At 40.9% G+C, this 25661-nt stretch overlaps 1 protein-coding gene across 4 annotated transcripts in view; it reads left to right on the top strand.

The window, feature by feature from the left end:
* The window catches only part of STAU1 (staufen double-stranded RNA binding protein 1), a 40631-nt gene that overhangs the window by 12898 nt on the left and 2072 nt on the right, over positions 1-25661 (top strand). For 2 of the 4 annotated variants that reach the window (XM_081196185.1, XM_081196186.1), the window contains 13 exons: positions 1906-2182; positions 3682-3806; positions 4998-5154; positions 9583-9721; positions 12602-12767; positions 16448-16546; positions 18099-18329; positions 19227-19370; positions 21200-21346; positions 22293-22365; positions 23297-23613; positions 24549-24671; positions 25575-25660. In XM_081196185.1, the coding sequence (XP_081052311.1) occupies positions 1978-2182; positions 3682-3806; positions 4998-5154; positions 9583-9721; positions 12602-12767; positions 16448-16546; positions 18099-18329; positions 19227-19370; positions 21200-21346; positions 22293-22365; positions 23297-23613; positions 24549-24671; positions 25575-25660 (2012 nt within the window). In that variant the 5' untranslated portion in view covers positions 1906-1977. The remainder of the gene's footprint in view (positions 1-1905; positions 2183-3681; positions 3807-4997; positions 5155-9582; positions 9722-12601; positions 12768-16447; positions 16547-18098; positions 18330-19226; positions 19371-21199; positions 21347-22292; positions 22366-23296; positions 23614-24548; positions 24672-25574; position 25661) is intronic. The other 2 variants (XM_081196187.1, XM_081196188.1) reach the window with 2 other exon arrangements.

Below are 25661 nucleotides of genomic sequence, written 5' to 3'. Positions count from 1 at the left end.
TGCTGCTGGGCTGTAAACTCCTGGCTACTAGTGAGCTATGGTCCCTTTCCTTAAGCATGCCCAATGTTGTTTCTGATGGTCATTCATAGCTTTAAAAATGGCTGTTATGGGAGCTGTGCCTTTTGAAGCTGAGCCAAGCTATTGTAATTTACAGGAAGCATTAATGCTGAGTTGGAAATCAATAAAATTCTTAAAATAGTGGGTGCCATGTTAAACATAAACTTAGTAAAACAAAGCTGTAACCCCTTTTTCTCTCTGGATCAAAAAAACCTAGCAGCATGCTTTTGATAACTTCATTTACAAGCATAGTATTGGTTTCTTTGGCAATGAAATTTGTGAACTTGTCAGAATATTAGAAGACTTTGGTCTGTGGTGCTTCACGTGAGTACTTTCTGCACATCTCAGGCTAGCACGTTGAGCCCAGCCTGCTATTTTGTATGTACAGGTATTAGAAAATGTTTGCATGCTGGAGAGCATTCAGTTTCCTTTCTGCAGTCCAGCATCAGGTTCATCAAGTGAGACTTTGGATTGTCTATTTCAGCTCTTAGATGCCAATTCATTGTGTTGAAAATCCATTTGCTTCCACTGGCCCATAAACCCTTGTCTGCCTTTTCAGAAGTACGCGTCTTTCCTAAAATCCTTAAGAGGCAGTTTGCAGATCACTTTTGTCTTTGACTCATCCTTTCTAAATTTGGAAGCCTATTCATGACATCAATTCTGAAGGCCCACAGAATGCTTAGACAAATTGCTACTATTAGCATCCAGTGATTGCTCATTTTTAAAGCCAGGACCTTTGCTGGTTCAAGATAAATTTTTAAACGTCTACAGGTTTTATTGGGAGACAGAAATTGGACTATGGTAACTTGACATTAGTGCCTTGTGTTTGCTTTCATCACTGGGACGATATAAGTACTCACTTCACCAAGCACTACTGCTCTGCATGCAAACACAAATGAAGTGTGTTGGATTGTGCCCAGCATTGTTTCTGGTCTAGAAAGGTTGCCTGCTAAACCTACCATTTGCAGAAAGCCTGAACTATCGTTTTTCCAGTACTAACTCCTGAGCAGTTGACCACATGCATGCTCAGTTTGGCATTCATTTGACAGCACAGGTTTATTGTATCCAGGGTTCGAAATTAGCAGGGCTCCAGGCGCATTTTGCACCTAAAGTGTTTGCATTTACAAGCACCTCAAAAAGTCTGGGTGCCATTTTTTGCATCTGGCTAACACTCGAGGATTACTGAAATGTATGTGCTTTGAAGCTTCGAAGTATATGTCAAGGATTGACAATATGTTAAGAAGTTTAACAATAAAGAGTGAAGTGTTTTGAGAGCTGAAGTATGGTACAAACATTTTTACTGTAAACACCAAATTAAATATGTATTAACAATTTCTGTTAAAATGTAATATTAACCATGTTTCTCTTATGTGAATTGCATATTAGTTCATGCTTATCAAAATAATAAATAAAAATTTATGACACTTAAACATTCTGTTTTGGTGCCTACAACCCAGCTTTTCTATCCCAGTTTCTAACATTGATTGTATCCAAATGGAAGGCTTGTATAGACTGTATGCACTCTACCTGAAGTTGTGCAGGAGTTCTTTTACTATTTTCCCAGAAACCCAAAGATACTTGTAGAATAGTCTTATAAGTATTTGTCCTTAAATACATGACACAGTGTAATATGTGTTGTTCATCAGAGGCTGTATTTGCCTAATTTTAAGACCTGCTAAGGAACAGATAATTGTTATTACCCGGTATGTCCTGATATGTAAAACCACAGAATTCAAAGAGGGTGTACTTTCTTTTTTCCCATGACTGTAAGGTGTTGGTGGCATCTCAATTGAATATTTTATGTGGAAAGGTTGGGAAGCAATTGATTCTCTCCTTTTTCTTTTTAAGGTAAAAATTCAAGCACTTGCACAGAAATAGCCTGCATTCAAAGCCAAGTTTACCTGCAGCAATTAGCTTTGTATGGAAGTCAATATGTCTCAAGTTCAAATCCAGAATCCGTCTGCTGCTCTTTCTAGCAGCCAAATACTAAACAAGAACCAATCACTTGCACAGCCTTTGAGTATTCCTTCTCCCACTAGTTCTTTGCCCTCTGAAAATGCAGGTAGACCTATTCAAAATTCTGCTTTACCCTCTGCATCTGTTACATCTACCAGTGTAGCTGCAGGTAAGCCTGAAAATTTATTTGGTATATTTCAATGATAATGTGAGTGTCAAATGCCTTAAAAGAAAATGCCAGGTCCTAATACCCATGCTGTTCATATTCTGCTTGTTTAATGAAGTTGTTTTGGAAATAGTGAAAATTATAAGGAGAAATGTTTGATGGAACAAACAGAGATAAGATTAAAACAAATGGCTAAAATGGCTTTATAAATATTTTATATCGTCAAACTCACTGTTCCATCGTTCTGGTTCTGTGCAGTGTTTTCTGATCATGGGTTTAGCCATGAAGACATGTATAACAAGGATTGTTCCAGAGAGCTTCCTTTCTAATATAGAGTGGTTTATTCTAGTAACTTAACTGTAGTTAAGTAATTTACTAGTAATTTACTTCATTGACTACATGTGTGCATTTGCCATTTGCTCTCTTCAATCTGGCAAACTAAGGTTTCAGGTATCCCTCCAAACGAAAATTGCAAATTGATTTAGAATATCTTTGGAATGTACACACCCATTGTGTGTTTATCATCATGGGTGGTGGCATAATTCTTAAATAGTGTGGCATTCCATAAGCACTGACCATTAAAAATGTATGGCATTTTGATTGCACTGTTCTGGTCATCTATAGCCTCTGGCCACTAGATAAGCCTAGCTTTGTACTTCCAAAACCCCTTGAGAATTTGGGGAAGCAGGAGTTAACGGCAATGCTCCACTCAAGGCTTATCCAGAGGCTACAGATTACCAGTTCTCTGTGCAATTAAAGTGTGCCTCATGTGATTCCACTTTCAGAATATTGAATCCTGGAAGACGCGGAGTTTTCATGGGTTGGGCTCCCTTGTTTGTACAAACTAAGCTTCTGTAAAGCTTATTGGGCTTTGTGTTCTTGTTTTCTTCCAAATTGGGATGACTGGCAAAATGGAAACTATACCTGGGACGAAGCACTCAAATGGGACACCCTTTTTAAAGCATATGACAGAGTAGAAGCAGAGACCATTAAGTATTAAAAATGAGAAATTAAGAATATAAATACCTGTGAAGCAGCTTCATTCTTAGGGAGAGAGAAGCTGTCAGATTAGGACCAAATATGTCCTGGCAGTGGAGGAACTTTCTGAACAGCTTAAGCTGTGTAGGTTGAACAAGAGGCCTATGGCTTTCAAACATCAACTTGAGGACGCAGGCACCTAGCTAGTTTTGTTGCAAAGCAAATTAGTTTGATCTTTCCTTATATTGCAACTGCAACATTCACTTGCTGTCTGATCCTTAGAGTTAGTCTTACAATCAACTTTTATCTGGCATTCTGGACAACTAAATTAACATTCTCTGAAACCAATTTACTTTGGGCATCTTCTGTAGAAAGCTGCTTAATTTTATAAGTCTAAGCTTCTGTGCGGTGTTTTCCCAGCTTTGAGTGCTAAAGTCCTTAAGTGCTTCTGTGAATGTAGAATAATACTAAGAGATCAGATTGATTTCTCCATGCTGAAGTAGCTATTGGTCTTTTCTTTTCAGTTCCTTCTAACATGGCAAACCCCAAAGAGAAAACCCCAATGTGTCTTGTGAATGAGTTAGCCCGTTTTAACAAGATTCAGCCTGAGTATAAGCTTTTGAGTGAGCAGGGTCCAGCTCACTCGAAGGTAAACATTGCCTGACTTCCATATTTATAGTAAAACGATGACTTGAATGTGTTTTTGTGTGTGTGTGTGAAGTAAAACAAAACGTGAGAGGTCTGTTAGCTTGACACAGCTTCCAGTGCACAGCTTGATTTTATTTTTAAGCTGGTACTACTAATATAACTCAGTGAGCGTTAGTTAGTTATTTATTTATTATCTTCCACACACATCTCAGGGCACTGTACAAAATGTAATGAAAACAGTTAAATGCACAGAAAATAACAGCAGATAAAAGAAAAACAATATCAAGTATTCAACCAGCTTGGAAGGGTGGGAAGTAGTGTAGGTTTGGCCCTTTGCTGAAATCCAGCTGGCTTAAGCAGGTAGTTGTACCTTCACCCCAGTATCCAAACCCAGCTGTAAAAGAAAACGGAGGGGGGAGGAAATAGTAAAGGAGAAGTCCAATAAAGCACACTGTTTGGAAACGGCAGCATGCAATTCAAAGTACTTATTTTATCATTTATAGCCTTGTATGGCCTCAGGCCCTGCATTCCCACAAGAGCTTTCAAGGTTTCCAGATTTCTTTGCTGTAGGAAGCAACTTACTGGGCAGCATTCGATAATGTGGTAGGGAGGAAGGGCCTTGGAGGTCTCACTGTGCACATGGTAGCTGTGCATACAGCCTTCTGGATCCCTTTGGTTCTGTGTATTACTTTCACAAAGTCCTTGGCCACAGTAGAAAAAAACATTTTAAATACATTGGATACTTTTACAGCAATTCATGCGACTTTTCTTTCCTGTGGTTTAATAGTGTTTCATGAAGTATTTGCTTTAGAGCAGGCATGTCCAACCGGTAGATTGTCTTCGGTAGGTCATTGGTAGATCACTGGCTCCCCCAAAGAAGCTCAGCAACTTTGGCTCCCCTAAAAAAACCTCAGTTAAGGCCTGCACCCCCCCAAAAATGGGGCTTTCCTGCTCCCTAAAAAAGCTCAGCAACTTTGACCTGAACCCCCCAAAAGGGGGTAGATCACTGCCAGTTTTTTTAACTCTGTGAGTAGATTTCAGTCTCTTGGGAATTGGCCACCCCTGCTTTAGAGTGATCAGTGTTGTGCCTGTGCCTTTTGACCTGTGTGTGTTCAGACTATTAAAATATCACACGCATGCAAGATCAGGCGGTGAGTAGTTGTTGCAGTAAAGACTTCTTTCTCATTCTTAGGTGTTTACAGTGCAGCTGACTCTTGGGGACCAGCACTGGGAAGCTGAAGGAACTAGTATTAAGAAAGCTCAACATGCAGCTGCTGCCAAAGCTTTGGAAGGGACGAGATTTCCTAAACCTACAGCTCGCCCATCACGTAATGAAGGAAAGAACCCAGGTACATACAGCTAACATGGGTTGTACAGTGATGTGAGCCATCACTTGATGTTGCAGTGGGAACTGCACACCTAAGCTGTCCCTGAATTTGCACGTTATATAATTGCATCCTATGGTGTGATGATCATGTTTAAGTATTTGTAACAAATCTTTATATGCCGTGTAATATAAAAAAATTCAAGGCCGTTTACATGGAAACAATAAAAATACAATATTCAATAAAATTTCCTAAAGAACAACCAAAAAACCTATATATCACATGACAACAGCCAATTCCTGGTTATATGACAGCCAGAAACCTCCCACTACCTGAACACAGGTGTGCTAAAGTAGCATACAATTGTGTCGGCTGATACCCATTTGTGCAATCAGCTTTTAGCCCTCTGAATCCAAAGTTCTGTGGTTAAAAATTCCGGATTCCAGAATGCTTCCACTACTTAGACTTGGAAGGCTTTGCTTGGCATTATTTTATTAATTAATATATTTGTATCCCACCCTACATCAGTTGATCTTGGAGTGGGGTACCTATTCCATAAAACAGTTAGTGCAATAAAACAGAATAAAATGTCAATCATCAATCAAACCACAAACTAGGCAGATCCCACTCCAGACTATAATTGGCATGACCCAAACACCAGGGTAAACAGGCTTAACCTGCTGCCAAAAAGAATCCACTACTGGTGTCTGCTGAGTATCCAAGTTAGACTAAGTCATGCTTTTATCAATAAGTCATGGTGCCTTTTGCCATCTTTGCATCTTGCCCCTGGAATTTTCTCTAAAGCTGAATGGTGTATGCATTGTTAGCCTCGACAAGGGAGGAGGAATGTGATAAAGTGATGGTGCAAAGTTACTACTTAACCTCACAGTTCTTTTCAGGGTTTCACTGGAGCACAAAACCTTGATAGTTCTGTTTATTTTCCATATTCTCATCCAGTTTTTCAGACATACATTGTCTCCCCAAGAGGCTCATTAAAAAAAAAGAAGAGACATGCCCTGCCATTAGACTTACAGACTAGAAAGGCAAGGTTTACAGGGGCAGGGAAGTAAAAGGCAAAAGAGGAAGATTGGTTCAAGCCCTGCACAAAGTGGTGAGCTACAGGCATTTATATCCAGGTTGGGCCAAGTTGGTTTTCCTTTGCTGGTGTTCTTGCTTGGACATCAATTGGTTGGGGTAGTGTCTTCTTTCCTCTTGCTTTTGCAGTCTCAGGCAGCTGGGAAGCCAAGTGTCCTTTCGGCAAATAAGATGGGGGAATAGAGCTTCCAGCAACTCTGCTTGTTTCGGTTGCTCTCCAGTTGCCATGATGTTGTTTGTGAGGCGGTGGTCCGGCCTTCTAGTAATCCTTGATTCCCAACAGCAGAGACTAGAGTGTGCCACCCTCCAGCTCTGCAGCCCCAGGAGAACTCTTTAAGTATTAGTCATTTTACTATTTATAAAAAAGGAGCAAACCAAAAACCCAGCGCTGTCTCAGGGAGAAATTTAGTAATGTTACCCAAAGCCAGTATCATGAGTAGCTTGAGTCTGAATTGACCTAAAGACATATAATTGTAACTTAAACATAAAAATAAAGTATTGAAGGAAAACAGGATTTACTTTGCACTGTGAAAGTGATATGGACAAGAAATTGGCTAGCTTCTTAACTTTATGGCTGCAAGGATTGTTACCACTTAGAATTGGAAATATTTGTAAGGAGCATTGATGGACGCTTAGTACAAAAATAAGTGGCAATTTGCAGTGTCTGAGATGCTGACTGAAAACAATTCATTTGAGCAAGGAACAAATTAAAAAAACTAATAAACTCATTTTCCATTGTGTGGTATGGCTTTCTTGTGCACATGAACTGAGAGACCAGCACCAAACTGGTCCTGGCATGTGCAAGTATATATAAATCAAAGCCAGTCTGGACGTTCACTTCAGAATATTAGCTCTGTTCTTCCTCTACTGTGCTTCACCTAGTAGACCCTGTGGAAAAGTCAGAAGAGTAATAATGGAGCCATATGGAACTAAATAATTGTGCTAGCTCAAGGTGTGCCCTGTGTCATCCCCAAATCTGCTCCAGAAGAGGGCTGGAGGAAAGCCAAGAAAGGATTTAGGAGGGTAGCAGAGGGAGAGGGATCTGTTGCAAAAGGGACAATCCTTGCACTGATTGAACATATCACTATGTAGAAAACTACCCATATTTCATATGGTATTTTCATTTCTGTTACCTACATTGGTTTTCTTTATTCCTCTTATGTAAACAAACAAAAACAAAAAAAACATTCCACTATATAATACTAAATATTTCCAAAACTGAGAAAAGATAAGAAATGTATACAAATGCGTACTTTCTGCTCTGTCTGAAGTTATTTACCCAGGAACAGCCCCCAATGTTTGCAGAAAATACTATTGTTTATTTACACCATGCTTGCAGTAAGTCAAACAGGGATAAATGGAAACAGGAAGCTTTCCCCATGTCTACCAGACTTCCACTGAAAGCACTCTGGGCAACAGGTTAGTCTCATAAGAAAAGGGGATGGCTAAATGCATATTTGACATGGCCAGCCCAGGTCAGCCACAGTGAGGCAGTTTCAGGCTTGATCCAGTTGTAGTGTGTGCAAATAAGGTTTCCTAATCTTACACTAATGCAGGTAGGAGGCAGTTCTCTCCCCTGGCTACATGATGGACCATTAACACACCTGGCTATGATTGTAACAAATTCGCCAGCAAAGAAATCAAGCAAGCAGCTAACTAGGGAGAGACTTAGAGTTTAGAGGAAAAAGTTGGTTTGCCTGAAGAAGCTAACACAATTTAAAAGACTTTTGTCACAGGGAGTGCAGAAGATGGCATGGTGCTCTCCTTTACCAGGTGATGATAATCCTAGAAATCGGGGATTAAATGGTAGGTTGCAGGACTTGGTTGCCCATAGAGTAATAACCCTATGAGTTAGTTGTAATTAGCTTTCCTTGAAGGGAAATGACATCATTTTGATGCATGGAATGAGCTTGGAAATAGGTAGTTTGTGCCACCAAGATCTTGGATGTGCTGTGGAATTTTTATTTTACATTTTTTCCTTTTGAGAACAGATCCCCATGCCATGTCACAAACTGCTTCCAAAACTCCTTGGTGTCAAGGGAAGATTGCTAGGGATGGGTGGGTAAGGGGACGCTGCTGTTTTTGACAGTTGACAGCTTATGTAGACTTGCTGAAATGTGTGGGTCTTCAGTAAATCTCCCAACTCCTTGCCTTTCTCTAATGTCCCTGGCTCTGCTGCCATCTGTCCTCAACTATGGTTGCACTTGCCTCTCCATACCATGCTTTTTAGTCTTCCTTCCCAGCTTTGTTTTAAGCAGTTTCCCGGGGGGGGGGGGGTCTTAGATAAGAACATGCAGCTTTAAGATACCAGGCAGCAACATCTCCTGTCTTCCCTTAATTTGGTTCACAGTAACACATTTTCTACTGATAGACATTGGATAAAAGCCTTATTCAAGTGTGCTTTATTGCATTTTGTTGCTTTTTATCTGTAGAATATGAGCTTTTAAAACTCATATTGCCGGACAGTTGTGTAAGTCTCTGGGGGAAATAGTGATATTTAATCAAGACAAAGAAATCTAGAGAGCTATTTGTGGCTTTTGAGGTCTTTCAGAATCTTGGATGGAGTCCAAAGAGCTCCATGCATGTGCTTAATATGCCTCCATGCACTTGTAAAGGATTTGTGTGTTTTTTTGTCCCCTTCCAGTTGCAGCCCCTTGCACTGCACCAGATGCTGCTATGGACCTTTCTCTGACCTTCATAGTGACTTCTGAAGCACATAGGCTATGGCTTGGGGTGGTTGTTGGGGGCATGGATGCTGGAATGCTCCAGCTCACTTGAAGCCCAGGTGTAGATTTTGGATTTCTGCCATTGATTTTAATTCTCCAGAACTGCGAATTTGCAAACCGTGCCGCGGTACTATGCAAATAAGAAGAGGCTGGCAGTCAGATAAAAGACCAATGTGAGCAGCATGTGAGCTCTCAGTGAGGGGAAAAGGTGTTTATATTAAACCAAGCATGTGTAATGCAAGCTTTTGTAGTAATGATAGCCTTCAGTTTGAGGAACATCATGTCTTCTATATTCTATGCATATAGTGCTAGGCTTTCCAGTCAAATGCCAGTATTTAAATATCAGTTTGCAAATACAAATCAAGTTATATGCTGCAGCAAAAAATCTATTCACATGGCATTTGCATTAACACTTGGTTTCTGTAAAATAAGCATGCCTCCCCTGAACAAATTTAAATGACAAATTGCTTTCTGTCCTTATTTAATACACATGAACTTCTCTTCCTACCACCCATCCCTTTGATGCTTCTCAAGTCTACTCCTAGCTATTGAGGGAATGAATGTCTGAGGCACAGTGTGGAATTCTCTCTGACCTCCACCTTTAACACTTGCTTTATCTTCTTCTCTTTAGATAGTGTAACCCCCACAGTGGAGCTGAATGCGCTTTGTATGAAGCTGGGAAAGAAACCAATGTACAAGCCTATAGATCCTTACACAGAGATGAGGTCCACTTACAACTACAGTATGAGAGGTGGTGCTTATCCCCCACGGTATGTCATGCCATTATTCACTCTCCTGTAATGAAGTCCTCCGATCACACTCTTTCAAATTCACAATTTTGGTGCTTCTGAAGAATACTGCACTTGTCTTCCTAGCATAGTGATTCTCAGACTTATTTCTCTGGGCCACACTTTCAGAATAAAGATTTGCTTGTGCCATGCCACACCATTTTTATTTTTATTTTATTTTTTTATAAGAAATACATTGGAAAACAAAAAGGAACAATTCCTACCAGTGCTTGACTTAGAACAGCAGAACACAAATGCTTTATAGTATGATCACGTGACATCCAGAAAGCATTAAACAAGGCAGCTACATAAGAATATGAATCATTCCCAAAATATATTTATAAATGAACCTCTTACATATGTACCTTAAGTACGTTTATGAACTTGCTTTTGCTGAGTAATCTCATTTATATTGGGTCTAATTTGAGAGAACCAAACTCTCATCTCTTCATCAACACAAAGAATCCTTTCTCTTTTCTAATCTTTTGTATTATGGCAGGCTTAATCATTTTGTCAGCTATTGTATGTGGTTTATTATTATTAATTAAATTTCTATACCACCCTTCGTCCATTTCAGGGTGGTTATGTCTGTTGAGCAGTCAATTCAGCCACTTGGTAAGATATAATTTGCATCTTATCTGAGACTTCTACTCGTTTTTCAAAACAAGATCATTGACGTTTCTGCTGTTCCAAAAGCCTTTCAAAATATTGAAAATTCTTGTTTGCCAGATTTCCATGTTTGACAACAGATGTCTTCATCTTGTCTGGGGCCATATTGGAATGGGGAAAGCTTCCCACCACAGGAAACACGTGGCTGAAGGACATTTTCCTCTCCATTCCATGTGAAATAAAGACTCAAAATAGCTATCCGCATATTGTCGACAAGCTTTCTTGTTTGGATGTTTGCTTGGGCCTGCTACCAGTGTCAAATTAAATGGGTCTTCTCTAGCACTCTGTTCGAACGGTGATTTTGGATCACAACTAGGATTGTCCTCAATATCACTTGATGCTTTTGCTCTCATTTTGAAAATATATCTATCCATATCCTGCAAATTTAAATAAATAAATTGATACTCTACTATACTACACTAAAATGTTAAAATATTTATTTGATGATTGTTGTTGAACCTTCCTGCCACACTTGCCATCCTCTCCTGCTACGCAAGTGTGGCATGCCACACCCTTTGAGAAGCAGTGTCCTAGGACAAGCAGGTTTTATGCACGAGCTGCACAGACAGTTAAAAGGCAACCATTCAAAACATCTGGTTCCACAATACAATCATACCTCGGGTTACAGGCACTTCAGGTTGCGTTTTTTCGGGTTACGCACCGCTGAAACCCGGAAGTACCGGAACGGGTTACTTCCGGGTTTCGGTGGTCGTGCATGCGCAGAAGCACCAAATTGCAACCCGTGCGTTCACAGACGCGCCGCTGCAGGTTGCAAACATGCATCCTTCACGGATCACGTTCTCAACCCAAGTGTCCACTGTAATGGCCAGCTATTGCTGCACTGCAAAACCCCAAATCTGGATCACCAAAATAATACCACGGCCTTCCCAAGCTTAGCTATAGTGAAGAAGAAAAAATGGATGATTCAGCTGCCCAAAGATCCATGGTATCTGAAATAGGGGACACACCAGAGAAACGGCTGAGAGCCAAGATCCACTTAGAGGAGCAGAATTTTGGGAGAAGGAGGGGGTTGCACCCCTCAGCCTTTCTAAGCACTACATTTGGTGTAGCGAATGGGAGTACGCCTGCTGCACACTTTTGGAGAATGAGATGGTTGGCACTTTGCCCCCAAGCCAATTAAGCCACACTTCTACAGCCTCCTGGCAACAGCCTCAGTCTCCCTGGTGAGGCTTCATAAACGCTTTTAGAACTCTTTATTTAAAGCACCCCATTCTCTTTGTTTCTAGATGCAAAGGGAAAACTGGTTTCATGCCGTCTTACCCTTTATTTATAAAACTCTTTACAAAATGTCAAGGTCATATACAGCAACGTATGCAGATACAACAAAATATAAAATACTATTGAAAAATAATAATTAAAATCACTGGCTCGGCTTAAGAAAACGTAAACAACCGAATAGGCCTGCTGGAATAAAAAGGTCTTCAAAGGACACTTGAAAACTAGCAGCAAAGGTGTATTCCGCAGAATGGGACTGGCGACACTAAATCCTTGAATTCTGGTTGTAACCGGTTGGACTGCTGAATAACTAACACCACTCCTGGATTATCTCTGTGATCAAGCTGAGATATAAGGGCTCAGGTTGTCCTTAAGCTATTATGGACCCAAGCTGTTGAAAGGAGCCATACACCTTTTTCTTCTTTTTTGCTCCCAAATCTTTTCCTTTGCAGCGTGACAGACATCCCTGCAACCTCCTCCTCCAAAAAGCAACATCATTCCAAAATTTGAAAACAAAAGCTAGGAAGTGAAAATTGAAGGATGATGGTCTGCATTTTTGGGGGGAGGATGACACTAAACAGCCAGTCTCCTTTTTCTTGTAGGTTCAGTTGGCCTAAATAAAGTGGGCAGAATTTATGGGCCTGAGCTTGTAACTTTTAAAAAACAAATGTTCTATTGAATGCAGCCGAATATATTAATAGCTTAACTTGCTGGTTGAGTTCAGAAATGTTTAATCCGTGATGGTAGCTTTGTGCTTCTGGCTTTAATGTTAATGCTTCTAGTCATGCAGTGTCTGCACTGTAAGTGCTGCAGTCAAACTTTTGAGGGCCAACAGTTGACGCATTGTGTTCAGTGCTGTTTCTCCACTTAACGCTTTTATTTGAGACCTGTCTGCTGGCAAGGATGACCTTGTACACCCCCCTCCAGGCCTGAAATGTCAAGTCTTTCTCTTTTCAGGTACTTCTATCCATTTCCTGTGGGACCCTGGCTCTACCAAGTGGAGCTCTCCATCGGGGGACAGCAGTTTCACGGGAAAGGAAGAACAAGACAGGCTGCTAAACATGACGCGGCTGCTAAAGCACTGAAAATCCTGCAAAATGAGCCCTTGCCTGAAAAACCGGAGGTAGTATGTCTAAAACATAGTAGAAGTTAACTGTTTTGAAAGTAGCTTTTTGGTTTGCCCCCAAATGCTGTTGCTTTAATGTGTGAAGGCTTGCACTCACATATTTTTCTGTCGCTTATGATAAGCCTGTCTGTGGCACTTGGTGGTTCCCCTGTTTAGCCATAGTGAACTGTGGTACCTCTCTGCTTGACAGCCCTGTCGCTAATGAAGTGTAAATGCATCAGTTACTCAAGTGCTAGCAAGGTAAAGAGGGAAGATATTTGCAGACTTTTGGCCTCCTCCAAGGCTGCTATTCTTTCCTTCTCCGTTCCTTGCATTGCCCCAAAGCAGACCCAACCAGCCAGCTGCTCCTCACTGGTTTTAAGCATTTCAGCCTAGAGAACGTGTCACAGATACAACAGGTCTCATAAAATGGTGCATCGGTCATTGCGTGGCTTAACTATATTGCATTGTGAAAATTACAGCTTCAAAGTCAAGGCTTTGGGGTATATAAGTGGATATACCCAGAATTTGGAGTGGAGAGCGGGAAATGAGCTCGATATTTGGATTTGGTAGTAAGTTTAAAAAATGAATTTGGGCCCCAGGTTATATTTAGTTCAGCTTAGAATAGCAGAATAATGGCGTAACTCAAGGTAGATCTATAGCCAAGTCTGTGCTGGAGTTAAATTGATTTCAGATTTTGGAGCAACCGCTGTCAAGTCTTTGAGACACTGTAGAAATTGTGAATGGGAGACCAGTTTTCCTGCAGAGTATATTTAAGTAGTACTGGAACAGCAACTGGAATTCTAGAAATAGGTTCTGTGCAGTGTTGGCTGCAGAACGTTATTGTTAAAGCTGTCACTACAGTGGTGCCCCGCAAGACGAATGCCTCGCAAGACGGAAAACCCGCTAGACAAAAGGGTTTTCCGTTTTTGAGCTGCTTCGCAAGACGAATTTCCCTATGGGCTTGCTTCGCAAGACGAAAACGTCTTGCGAGTGTTCCGATTTCCCCCCGCTTCCCCCCTTTTTTCTAAGCTGCTAAGCCGCTAATAGCCTTTTAGCCACTAAGCCGATAAGCCTTTAATAGCCGCTAATAGCGCTAATCCGCTAATCCGCTAATAGGGTTGCTTCGCAAGACGAAAAAACCGCTAGACGAAGAGACTCGTGGAACGGATTATTTTCGTCTTGCGAGGCACCACTGTACTTTGAAAATACAGCATAATTCTTGTCCGTAATCATCAGCATCAGAACTGCATTGAAACTCCATATTCTGCCCTGCCCATTACTTGGGTTACATGAAGAATAATATAGCCAGCTTGCAGCAGAAGCAGAACTGAATTACTGGCATCGTCTCATTTCGCAGATGCATCTGGGTGAACATTAAACTGCTTAATTTGGCATTGCCTTAGAAGTTGCCTGAAGTATTAACCTTAATACAGTTTACCTTGTCCAGCATCAGTTCTTCAGGGGCTTGGATCAAGCAGCCTTCTGACACTGCTCTCTAAGGCCTTCTTAACTAGAGAGATCAAAATCTGGGACCTTCATATGTTCCGTGTGTGCATAGACATTTCTTAAATAGTGTGTTGAGTTCTTTCTTCCTCTACCCCTTACATTATTTCCTGTTTACGGCAAAATAAAATGCTAAAGAACTGTTCTCTGCTTTAACTTCTCTTACATTCTCATTTGCTCCGCTAGCTAGCTCCAATTAACTTAATTTTGCATGATAGTTATTTGGAAAGATTATTGTACTTGTGCTGTGTGTACCACTGCATGGCTGTTTTGCCCGGCCTCTAGAAGGGCGTGTGTATTTGCTTTCAACCTCAATAGCCTCATCAGCATGCTCGTTAATTGTTATGAATTATCTGAAGCATGTGTTCAGAGTTTCGTATAGGCATGGCTTTATATCGGCCTAAATGTGATCGCAGCTTTATGAATGGAGCTTGTTTGAAGAATCAGATCATAAACTGGCACCATAAAAATGGCTCAGTCAGAACATTTGATTTCCTTGATCTTACAACCTGACATTCTGCCATTATCTCCTCTGTACTATAATTCCCCGGTTAATAAATAACTGAGCCACTAATTCTCCAAACTTGGGCTTATTTGGCAATGTTGCTTCAGTCCGTATATTTTTTAAATCCATGGTAGTAAAATAAGTAGAAAAGAGATTCAAGGTCTTAGCTTGCATTGGAGAGTCTTTTTATAGATAGAAAGAAGTCCCATAACTTAAATGCTTAGCTTTTAAGGTGAAGCTTTAGAAACCCTCCCCTCCCTGTGTTTGGCTTTCTAATACTGGAAGAGATGGGATGTGTTTTTGAGTAGGTGAAGAAAGACTCAACAAAACAAAACGTCTTTGAGTGCAGAGAGGGGATTTTAATGAGCCTCTTGGTTTACATTTTTTATTGCCTGCTTAGATATAGATTGTCTATTTTACTGATCACTTACTTTTATATTACTTGTTTTACCTGTTTTAAAAATATGTTGATTCAGTGGGTATTTTCTTACGAATATTTTAAATTATTTATGTAATCCACTTAGTTTTCTGATTAAGTGGTATATAAATCTTGATGAGCAAATAAAACGTTATTTTAGTTTTATTAATTTTCTTCGTCTTTAAGGATGTTTTTATTTCTGCCTTGGGACCATTTGGTAAAACCTCAGAAATAAATAATGAAACGCTAGTTTTCCAAAGTAACTCTCTCAATCACATTTGCTAATTCTTAGCATTCTTGGACTGTACCGTGTCTCTCTCTGTGTATAAAATGTCTGCTGAAACTTCCGTAGCTAGAGTGTGTGCTGATTATGATTTGTGTGGCTTCTTGAGTGTGTTCTGCATAGCTTATTTTCCCTTCCCTTGGAGCACAATAAGTAGAAAAGGACATTCCACTGACTACTTAAATGCCAGAACTGGCATTCTGAAAGGCATAGCAGTTATTGGAAGCAAATACCATGCAGAAAACTCCCTGAGAGATTTGTTGTTGCAATAGAATATAGTATTTCTCCTCAAGCTAGGGAATGTCATATGCCTCCAGTCTTCACTGGGTGAATACTACAATTCAGCTCCAAAGGACTGCATTAGGTGTTTGTAAAGAGTTGGGTGCACCCAGTGGATTTAATTGCTGCTTCTTCCCTTTTAGTTGCAGCTCCTGTGCTAGACTGCAGACCACTTTTGAAAACTGACCTTTATAAAAGGAGCTTTCCATGTGGCGTTGGGTGGGGTAGGGAGTCTGCGGTTGTCAAACCCAGGCACAATACTCCCCTCAGGCACGCAGATATTCTCTGGGTTAATAATGGCCTGAAACTGGAAAAGCTGAAAATGGGAAAATAACATTGGGCTTGTATTTTGAAAATGTATTTTATAAAGCTCTGAACTTTATTGCCAGTTTTTACAGGTTGCCTGCAAGTAATTTCATGTAGACACCAAAATTAACCTCTCCCATGCATAATGTGCATCTTTCAGAACTGCTAGCTGTTTCCCCGTAGATTTTTCAGACAAGGGAATAACTCTGGAAAATCTCCTTGGCATGTCAGGCACTCGTGATGAAAACTGTCCTTGAGCTTTCAGTTTAATCTTCTCCTGGGGGTTGAGTGGAGAAAATCATGTTTAATATTATGATACTAACCCTAGATACTGTGTGTGGCAGATTTGTTAGTGAGTCGGTGCAAAAGAAGCTTCTTCAATATCATTGCTCTTCTCTTAGATTAATGGCAGAGAACCAGATGATGAAAATCTCAATAAATCTGAAATAAGCCAAGTGTTTGAGATTGCACTTAAAAGGAACTTGCCTGTGAATTTTGAGGTAGGTTTAGTTAATTGCTCTAAAAGTGGTTTTACTTTAGAATACTGAAGGTAGCACTACTTGGCGGGTGGGGGGAGATAATTTGGGGTGGAATACAGCTGGGCTTTAAAATTGTGTGTTAAAATATATCCTGATTCTCTTTCCATGGGTCCAGTAGTTTTGTTTCATAGTGGAAAGCCATTAAAAGGGGAATTATGAGAAGCTGTGTGCTGGCAGCATTTAAATTCTTCCAATGTATTTGGAAGGAACGGCAGATGCCACTAATGTCATAAAATGTCGCAGATATATTTGCTTATGTGAGTGGGAGGGAGGGTGTCACTGATTTCCCCTTTGCTGCAGCCCCCACACTGTGTACCACCCGACTCCAAAGGTTCCTCCAGCCCTCAGAAGCCAATGTGCAGGTGCCTGAGGGCTGCAGTGGAAAGGGACTTCATTGCAAGGGGAAGGAGCTCTTCCCATAAGTGGAAGTCCACTCTTGGTAGTTGGATTCAGTGGGTAAGGCTATTGAAAGGATTAGAAGAATGGGCAAGTTGAATTATCCTGTTAGGAGAGTATAAATATCTAATGTAATTTCTTTCTGTTTAAGAATGTACTGTCTTGCTGTTTATTGTGTGTAGAGTGCAAGAAAATGGAAAATTTATTCAGTACTAAATATGTCCCTTTGTTGCTTTATTATGAATTGATATTTGGATATTTACTTAACGTTAAGCATGGATCCAGTTACAGATAGGTAGCCGTGTTGGTCTGCCATAGTCAAAATAAAAAAATTCCTTCCAGTAGCACCTTAAAGACCAACTAAGTTAGTTATTGGTATGAGCTTTCGTGTGCATGCACACTTCTTCAGATACACTGAGGCTGCAGTGTATCTGAAGAAGTGTGCATGCACACGAAAGCTCATACCAAGAACTAACTTAGTTGGTCTTTAAGGTGCTACTGGAAGGAATTTTTTTGTTAAGCATGGATGCATGCCAAGGTTTATAGCCTTTTAATTTTTTTAACTAAAAACTGCCACAGACCTAAATATTTGTAGTTGGGGCAAAACGTAGTGCCCCCAAAAGACTAACTTGGTACATACTTCCAGTAGCACCTTAAAGACCAACTAAGTTAGTTCTTGGTATGAGCTTTCGTGTGCATGCACACTTCTTCAGATTGGTATCTGAAGAAGTGTGCATGCACACGAAAGCTCATACCAAGAACTAACTTAGTTGGTCTTTAAGGTGCTACTGGAAGGAATTTTTTTTTATTTTGACTATGGCAGACCAACATGGCTACCTATCTACTATTGGTACATACTGAATAAAATAAGACTTGCAAAGACTGTCTTTAGCATGTAAAGTTTAGCTGGGTTTACATTTTTAACCTGCATGGGGTGGGGTAATGTACTGAGAGGCTTTTAAAATATAGCCACTTCCCGCTTTATTAGGAATGTTGTTTAAATTAGCCTTGTTCTTCCCTAACCCGCCCCCCCCCCAAATTGTAGTTTGTGAGTAAAGTTTGCTACAACCATTTTACCCTACCATTTTTAATAAATGTTTATCACGCTTTCACTCAGTTTTTCCCTCTGAAACAGGTGACCCGGGAGAGCGGTCCCCCTCATATGAAGAGCTTCGTAACGAAGGTATCTGTGGGAGAATTCATGGGTGAGGGTGAAGGCAAGAGCAAGAAGATCTCAAAGAAGAACGCGGCCATAGCAGTCCTAGAGGAATTGAAGAAACTGCCCCCCCTTCCTACGGTTGAGAAAATGAAGCCACGAATCAAAAAGAAAACAAAATCAATAGTCAAGGTGAGAGAAGTATGCGCTTAGCCAAACCTCAGCTGTTGTAAAAGGAAATTCTTGATATGTTTAAGGAAGCTGTCTTGCACCATAGCAGACACCTCTGTCTGTGCCTGTAGTCATCGGAACTCTTTGTTCACTGTTGTTATGCCAAACTAGTGGTGATTCTGTATCAGCAAGGAAGCACTTAACTTGTCTAAATGCCAGGACCTGTGCTGTGTGTTTGCTGCCATCTGTAATCCAAATGTTCTTGTGCAGCTGTTTTGGTGGAGGCTTGCATAGTAGGCATTCTTAGTGTATGAAGCATAGCATGCATGTTCAGCTTTCATGTAACAGCCTTGTGCAGAAATCAGGCATAGATTAATCTAATGAGCACAATTGGTGATGTAGTATATCAGATCTCCTTTTTAAAAACAAAAACAAAAAAAGGTCCAGCACCATAGGGAGCATAGAGACAGTTCATTTGCAAGTAAGTGGGTATCCCCCATCACCTGTGTTTCTAGACAACATGGACTGAAACCTCCAGAGACGCAAAAATTGTTTCAGTATGATTTATTTCTGAAATAATTGTGATCATAACCTTATTACTGATGAACGCTGGAGGTTGTGATGCTGTAGATACCTTTCCCTGAGTCAGTTTGAGCTTCCTGTGTCTCTGTACCATGTTTGCAGTTGATACTGGTTTGGTTTTGTTGTCTTCTTAAAGTGATTCAGAATAATTCTTCACAACTGTGTCTGTAACTCTGCAACATGTACCAATACTTCCTGAAAACCCAATAGCAAAGTTAACAGTTGAAAAAACACCAACCCAACACCACCCTATCTCCTGGAGTGTTTTCATGGGAATGTGATGTATTGGAACTGCTCTTGCCAACTGTTGGCTGATTCTTGCTTTTTCTATCTAAGTTGCAGACAAGTCCCGAATACGGCCAAGGTATGAATCCCATTAGCAGACTGGCTCAAATACAGCAAGCGAAGAAAGAGAAGGAGCCAGAGTACATGCTCATCACAGAACGTGGACTTCCGAGGCGCAGGGAGTTCGTGATGCAGGTTTGTGTTGAGCTCAGCACTTTATCCAGGACAGGGCAGCCATGTAATTAATTGATTTATTTGAATTTATAAGCTGCTTTGGGCCACGAGGGCCCCTCCAAGCCAGATTGCAATAAAACCACAATAGAATATCATAAAAACCTCAAACAGTTCATATAAAAAATGCACAGCAGCAGTTTATCTTGTATTAAATAATTGATCAAAGTTTCTCGGCCTGGCAGAGCAATATTTAAGGTGCTGCAAAGACATTTTTTACAACCGAGTGAGCCGGCTGAATTTCCTTGGGAAACAGAACGTAGGTGGTACCACCAAATGAAACTCCTATTTTTTGGTTAGAGGGTAATCTTAATGCATTTTGCTTTGGGTGCTACTGCCATCTATCTCGTAGATCTTAACACAGAAAGGGAGTGGGATGGGCATATATGCGGGAGCAGATGCACTTTTAAATATCACAGACCGAGTACTTCAAAGGTTTAAAATCAGCATAGATAGTGAATTGAATCCAGAAGCACACCTGGTAAATAATAATAATTTATTATTTATACCCCACCCATCTGGCTGAGTTTCCCCAGTGATGTTTTACCCACAGTGATGTTCATAGAAAATGGATGTCATATTATCTCTGTGGGGAGAACCACACAAGATGTGGGACCAGATGACAGTTTCTGAACTATTCAAGGGAAGCCCCGTGTAAAATGCACTGCAGAAGCCAAGAGGCTATCACAAATGAGAGCCTTGCATGATTAGACAACCAACCTATGCTATGCAGAATGTAGTCCTGGTCTAATTTCAACACAGTGTATTACTATGGTGCTCACATAATTTCCTCCTTGCATCTGTTGCTGACCGAAAGCTACTCTTGCTTCTAGAAGCCGCTGCAGCAGAGTTGCTCACTCTTTCTCTTTCCCCCAGCCAGCCCCTGTGATGCAGCTGTCTAGCGGTAGTGGTAGGAGGAAGGGAAGAGTTCTCCATGGCCAGCCAGCAGCTTGCTTCGTCTGGTTTTTGCTGTCTTTATGTCATGGGGAACTTTTTTATTGGTGTGACAGCAGTACGGGATGATTTGAATTCTATTTTCTCTTGCTGGGAGTGCATTGTCTTTGTGTCCCAAACTCTTATGGAGGTGAAGATAAGCAGGAAATAGCTGACGACTTCTTCCCTTGGCTGCCGTAGGTTCATTTGACACTCCATCCCTATCATGTCACCATACATTATTATATTCCATATTCCTCCTTAGCCCCCACTTGCCACCCCTTCTCCTTCTGCTGGCACAGTCCTCTGTTCTCTCCCTGGTTTGGATTTTCATATTCTTCAAGGTTCATAATAAGATCAGTGTGCTGTAATTTTAAAGTAGAATTCTGGGAAGCCTTGTCTTGTCTTCGTCTGCTAGTCCATTCTCATAGAATCCTTTGGAAGCTCTGTGCTTTGTAAATGCAGAAACTACTTAGATGAGCAGCATGTTGCAATAGCATCGGGGAGCTGTTACAGAGGCTGAAGAACGTTGAGATCATTGCAAAGCACAAAATCGATTGCCACATGCATACTAATAGATTTCTAATCATGTTATCTTGATACTATACTCTGGACACTTCCAGAATCCAAACTTATTTGGGGCGTTAAAACAAAAATAAAAGCCAGGGGGAAAGTCTTGGGGCATGAATTGCCTGCTTTGTGTGTCAAAGCCTGCAATCAGTGGCATGGAGGCCCCATAACTTGGCTATCCTCCAAGGCCATATTTGGACAGATACGTTACTAATGATCATCGGCGTTTAGTTTCCCCTTCCTACATAAAGAGATACTTGTTCTAATAATCCATTTCTCCATACTTCTAGGTGAAAGTTGGCATGCACACAGCTGAAGGAATGGGAACTAACAAGAAGGTAGCAAAGCGTAATGCAGCTGAAAACATGCTGGAGCTCTTAGGATTCAAAGTCCCTCAACCACAACCCCCAAAGCCAGCACTAAAAACAGAAGAAAAGGTAAGACATCTTAAATGATGGGCTGTGCAAGTTCAGATGGGGACTTGTGTGCTGAAGATTATCCAGACTGTAAAATTCACAGGTTTGTCCTGGGGCCAACAGGGTGGTTGTAAGCTGGGTCATTTAGACCAGGCATGTCCAATGGGTAGATCACTGCCATTTTTTTAAATAGTGGGAGTAGATCGCAGTCTCTTGGGAGTTGGACGTGTCTGATTTAGGCAACTTCAGTTTCTTGACTCGGTTGTAGGCATGATCTTGCTTACCTTATAAAATCCATTTTTTTCTGTGTCAATAATACGTACTGAATCCCAAATATAGTCCTTTATTAAGGTCCTGCATTTCTTGCAATTCTATAGCGTGCATTGTTGCCGAAACGAGTCTAAACCAGTGTTTCCCAAACTTGGGTCTCCAGCTGTCTTTGGACTACAACTCCCATCACCCCTAGCCAGCAGGGCCAGTGGCCAATGATGATGGGAATTATAGTCCAAAAACAGCTGGAGACCCAAGTTTGGGAAACACTGGTCTAAAAGCTTAAGGTCGATGTGTAAGAAGCATCATAAGGAGAGAGAAACCATGAGCAGTGCACTTTCGTTTGCCGTACCGTGTGGCTTTTATTACCTTATTAAGACGCTTTGAACGGTGAGGTTGTTATTGTAGCATCTTAGCCCCCTTTCGTTGTACAGATGGACTAGTGCATATCCGCAGGCCCCTTGGAGTGAAACAAAATGCTTGCGCCAACATTGCTGATGACCTAGTGTCCCATCAGGTGGCAATGAGGGCAAGTCTCATCTCTTAGGTTCAGAGGGATGGCCCTGGTTTGTTGATTTTTGCTTTTGGGGTGGTGTAAGAACAAAGTGGTGTAGCCTTTGTTTAGAAAGGTGGTTAGAAACGCTCGACTCTTCAGTGCAGTGGCATAACAACTCCAAATAATTCTCTTTTGTGCTAGACGCCAGTAAAGAAGCCAGGTGATGGAAGAAAAGTAACGTTTTTTGAGCCTGGCTCTGAAGAAACATCTGCTAGTAAGTGACCTTCATTTCATTCTTCTTTTACTTTATTTTATTGGTATGGTGGCTGTACCACAGCAGATTGACATTCCGTGATTTCAAGAATTGAAGGTCAGTTAGGGCATACTATTTGGTTGATAGTTACTAGGCATTAAATAGGTATAATGGGTCACCCAGGTAGACCAGGGGACACTAGGGCTTGGTGATATCTGGTTTTCAACAGTGTGATGTTTCAGCAGCTAAACATCACAATATACCAATATATCACGATGTCTGAAATAAGTATGGAGCTATTTAGAGTCATTGGCTGGTTTCAGTTTTTCCTGCATCGTGATTTTTGCCGGCACCTGCTCTTGTGATTCGCTGCCCCCTCCCTGCATGAGGCAGGGGGAGAACTGAGATGGCAGAGTTAACAGGGCTGCAGGAGTCGAGAGAAGCTTTGGGTGGCTTTATAGTTTTCCCCACCTTGTGATTTTTGCATAGCATGCACACGCATCTGTGAAAATAAGTTTGCTGGCCCAATAATATAAAGTAAATAAAGGTTTGACCATTTGCTTATTTCCCAAGGTAATATTTCCAGAGCAATGCATGCGCAAAGGGTGATGCAAGATTATTATTATTTTTAACCCACTCTGATAAAACTAAAATACTGATTTATTAATTTTTCTATTTGGAAAAGACTTTCAAAGTTTCGGCTCATATCAGGCATTGCTTGGGACATTAGACTTATTTTTTGCAAAGTGCTTTGGGAAAAGCAATGTGAAATCATTATCAGAATAAAACACATTAGACCCAGAAGGAATGTTACCATCTTGCTGAAGGCCAGGATGGGGCTTGCATTTCAGAAGCTATTTTGGATTTTGTGCTCTGTGATCTGCCATTTTGTGTATGACCAGACCCTTGCCAATTAATGAAACTTTTTTTGTTTGTTCTGTCTCGTTACTAGGTAATAAAGAGGATGAGTTCAGGATGCCTTATCTCAGCCATCAGCAGCTTCCTGCTGGCATTCTTCCCATGGTCCCTGAGGTTGCACAGGCTGTAGGAGTTAATCAAGGACACCACACCAAAGAGTTCAACAGGGCAGCCCCCAATCCTGCCATGGCTACTGTGACAGCTATGATTGCTAGAGAGCTATTATACGGTGGCACTTCTCCTACCGCTGAAACCATTTTAAAAAACAGCTCCTCGGGCCATGTGCCCCACGGACCTCTCACTAGACCTTCCGAACAGTTGGACTACCTTTCCGGTGTTCAGGGAATCCAGGTAAATTGGTTGCAAGCGGCGTAATTCAAGGTGTCTCTTCATAGGATTTGACTTGCTCAATAAAAACCTTGTTTCACAAAACCACATGGGGCGGGTACCAATTCATGCATGTCAGCCTTCTGCCTAAGACAGAAAGTTTCCTATGTTTTTGGAGTTATTGTTGAAAACCAATATGTTACATTTTTAAAAATGGAACGTTTCCCAGCTAGTATACAACTTGAAGGCTGTTCCTATGGTTTTTTTGAGCGTTGTCTTTTTTCTCACTCAACAAAAACATAGCCCTGTCCATCAGACACTGCACTTAAATAACTTCTGTTCATCTCTGTACGGCTTGTGCCAGAGCCTCTTCTCTTTGAAGAAGAAGAAGAAGGCTCATGCAGTTGAAGTGTATGTCTGAATTTCTACCTTGGAGACATTTAGATTCAGCATACATTTTGACTTGTTTTCCATTCTTACATGTGTACCAATCAACATGATCAGGATATTTCTGCAATTGACTTTTTCTGGGCTAGGCTCCCCTGCAGGTGAGAGCTTCCCCCAGTTTTAGAATGTTGCTGAGGAAGCAATCTCCTTGCATATAGGGAAGTAGCATACTCCTTGAGATGCTCAATAAAAGCCCTTCCTGGTGTACCACTTTCCTACATTTAGAGGACCATTTTAACAAGTAGCAATTCACATGAGTAGAGTGAAAGTTTAGCCCACCTCCAGTTCTCCATCACATGCAGAACACCTGAAAGATAGATGAGGTTTTTCTTTTCTTTTTTCTGTGTTTTGGAGTAGACAAGAACAGGGATCTTTTTCTGTCTGGGAGAAGCTCCTGCTTGTTACCATATCAATGTTGCAGCGCTAATGAGAGTTCTGGGGAGCAAATAAGAGCTTGCTTAGAGGGTTGGGGGACACCTGTTTGGAAATAATTCAAAATTTCTTTTTCTTAGGTTGAATACAAAGATTTCCCCAAAAACAACAAGAACGAATTTGTGTCTCTTATAAATTGTTCCGCTCAGCCGCCACTGATCAGCCATGGAATTGGAAAAGATGTTGAATCTTGCCACGATATGGTAAGAGAACGTGAAGCTGATTTTATATAAATGAATTGTGGACCAGTCATTAACTTCCTCCAATGTGATCACTTAAACATTCAGATGGATGGGAGTCTAGATTAGGCATCTTCAGGTTTTTTCTCCTTGGGTCCAAGAGAAACCCATTGGAGTGATGACAAATGTTGACTAATGGAGGACAGTTTGTGAAATGTGTAGGTGTCTGTTGCTGCTCTACTTGAGGGAGCCAGTGTGAATTAGGAACCAGCACACTTTCCCATTAAACAACAGTATATCTTCACTGAGCCAGCTGCTTTTAAACTCTCTGAGATGCACCATCCTAGTAGATTTCACTGCTCAAATTTCTCATGCTGGCGTGTCTTACAAAAGAGAAACCTACAGTGGTGCAAAGATTTTTGTCATAGAAGCCCTGACTTCAGTCCTAGTTTCAGAGTTCTGAGTCAACCAGAACTTGAGGCTACATACAGGGCATTCTTCCCATGCTGAGCCCTGGTTCTCACATTTACATACCTAACTTGCCCAGTTTGTCCATGAGAAATGATCTTCATTCTGTGCAGCTTGGAAATGGGAAAATGGCAAGTTGCTAATTGAGGCCATGGAAATCCTGTATGGAACTAATCCTTTTCTGTGTGCATGACCAACTTTAGCAGTGTTGAGTGTTTTTAATACACATTGCCCAGTATTCTTCCAGCCATTTATTATAACATGCATCCATTATTTATTTATGAGCATTGATAAACCACCTAACATTTCAAAAATATCTCAAGTAGCATACAGTCTAAATAAAAAGAAATCATTGAAACAAAAATACAACCTAAAACCAGTAATATAAAAGCTTAATTCAGTGACTTCAGACACGTAAAACATCCATGTTATATTTAATTCAATCTTTTCCTTCTCCAGGCTGCATTAAACATCTTAAAATTGCTGTCTGAGTTGGACCAACAAAGTACAGAGATGCCAAGAACAGGAAATGGACCAATGTCTGTG

This window comes from Podarcis bocagei, assembly GCF_964188305.1.
Source record: "Podarcis bocagei genome assembly, chromosome: 5".
In the NCBI taxonomy this organism is placed as follows: Eukaryota; Metazoa; Chordata; class Lepidosauria; order Squamata; family Lacertidae; genus Podarcis; species Podarcis bocagei.
This window is presented reverse-complemented; position numbering and strand designations above follow the sequence as displayed.